The sequence below is a fragment of the Petaurus breviceps genome, unplaced genomic scaffold (genome assembly GCF_028583685.1).
Source record: "Petaurus breviceps papuanus isolate PSGF00001 unplaced genomic scaffold, PetGlider_PUasm1.0 225, whole genome shotgun sequence".
Classification (NCBI taxonomy): Eukaryota; Metazoa; Chordata; class Mammalia; order Diprotodontia; family Petauridae; genus Petaurus; species Petaurus breviceps.
Genome location: NW_027185889.1, coordinates 13,900,246 through 13,901,748, shown reverse-complemented (window position 1 = coordinate 13,901,748; position 1,503 = coordinate 13,900,246). Strand labels below are relative to the sequence as shown.

The 1,503-nt window shown below is 38.8% G+C and overlaps 1 protein-coding gene across 7 annotated transcripts in view; it reads right to left on the bottom strand.

Moving 5' to 3' along the window:
• SOCS2 (suppressor of cytokine signaling 2) overlaps positions 1-1,503 on the bottom strand; it is an 11,140-nt gene continuing 9,637 nt past the window's right edge. For all 7 annotated transcript variants that reach the window (XM_069095160.1, XM_069095159.1, XM_069095158.1 and 4 more), the window contains one exon: positions 1-1,133. In XM_069095160.1, the coding sequence (XP_068951261.1) occupies positions 1,113-1,133 (21 nt within the window). In that variant the 3' untranslated portion in view covers positions 1-1,112. The remainder of the gene's footprint in view (positions 1,134-1,503) is intronic.

Here is a 1,503-nt window from a genome sequence, read left to right as displayed (position 1 = left end):
AGAGGAAAAGGAGGAATTGTTAAGCACCCCCAACTACAAAGGAATCTTGGGGCATACAACAGTCAAGGTGAAACCATCTAGAGAAAATGACAAGCAACTGTTGATTTTTCCTTTACTATAAGAACATTTTTCTATTAAGTTATTCTTTAATTATTCTATTTTATTATTACTTTCATAAATATTTTATTATTTTATCCTATCTACGGTGTTTAAAAAAAATTACAAACCACTTCTGTTGTTCACAGTTAACCACATAGAATACTGGACTTGGATTGAGGAAGACTCATGTTTAAATCCTGCCTCAGACACTTACTAGCTACGTCACACTTAGGCTTGCAAAGTCTGTCTCCTCATCTGTAAAATGGGCAAAACCATAGCACCTATTTCCTAGGATGGTTGAGAGGCTCAAATGAGAAAATTAGGCAAAGCAATTTGTAAACCTTAAAGTCCTTTATAAACAGAAGTTACTATTATTATTACTTTGGAAAAGCTCCATCCACATGGAGCTTTCCAGAAAGCCTGAGTCCCTTTTTAATCTTATTCCTCAAAGTCTGATTTGCAGTGTGACCAGGACAGAGATTCATACAGCCTGAATTTATTTGTGTGTTGGTGTGGTGTTCTCTACAATCTCTACAACTCAGAAGGAAGGAGGGCAGCTTGTGAAAGGCGTTTGTTTTATTTAGTACATTCTAATCAAAGTTGGATACTCAGTAACAGCCATGGATAAACACTTTGGGTAAAAAGAAAACAGGTCCGTTTCCCCCTGCATCTGGAAGAAAATGAAGTCCAAAGTACTCTATACGGTAGAAGGCAGACAACTGCCGATTCTCTGTGGCCAGACAATTCAAGGACGGCCTGGACATTGATTTTTAGAGCCATTTCCAAACAAGTGAAAATGGCCACAGGTCAGGACCTGCCTACTTCAGCAAGGAGAAAACACTGTTTTTCATCACCATGGTCTCAGTTGCACCTGTGGAGCATGACATACTTGTATTTCGCTTTTTTTTTTTTTTAGAGAAAAACAAAACAAGGAAAATCAAGGTCCATTTGCACCAGTTTGAAATGTTTCTGAAGTAAGGCTCCTTTTTAAAATAAAGGGCTACAGTACTCTCCTACTCACACAAGATTGTCGGCTGTTTGGAGTCAGAAAACAAATACAAGATTTCACGGTCACTCTTTTGGGTTTGGTGAATGGTATAAAACAAAAGATAAATACTGACAAGCATGTTCTGTTTAACAAGAACAACAAAAACTCTATAAACAAGTACACCAGAATGTAAAATAAAGACATCATAAGACCCCACTTGATCATCGGGCAAGTAGGTTGTGAGCAGCCCCATCGTGGCTTCTCCCTTTCCATTTCTTTTGGTGCCAGCTCTGAGCTTTAATATCAGCTGGACACCGGGCACCATGTACCCCTGACACTCCGACAGCTAAGAACTCACACCCAAAAATTGACCTGTTAAAAAGAGAGAGAGAAAGAGAGAGAGACAGAGAGAGAGA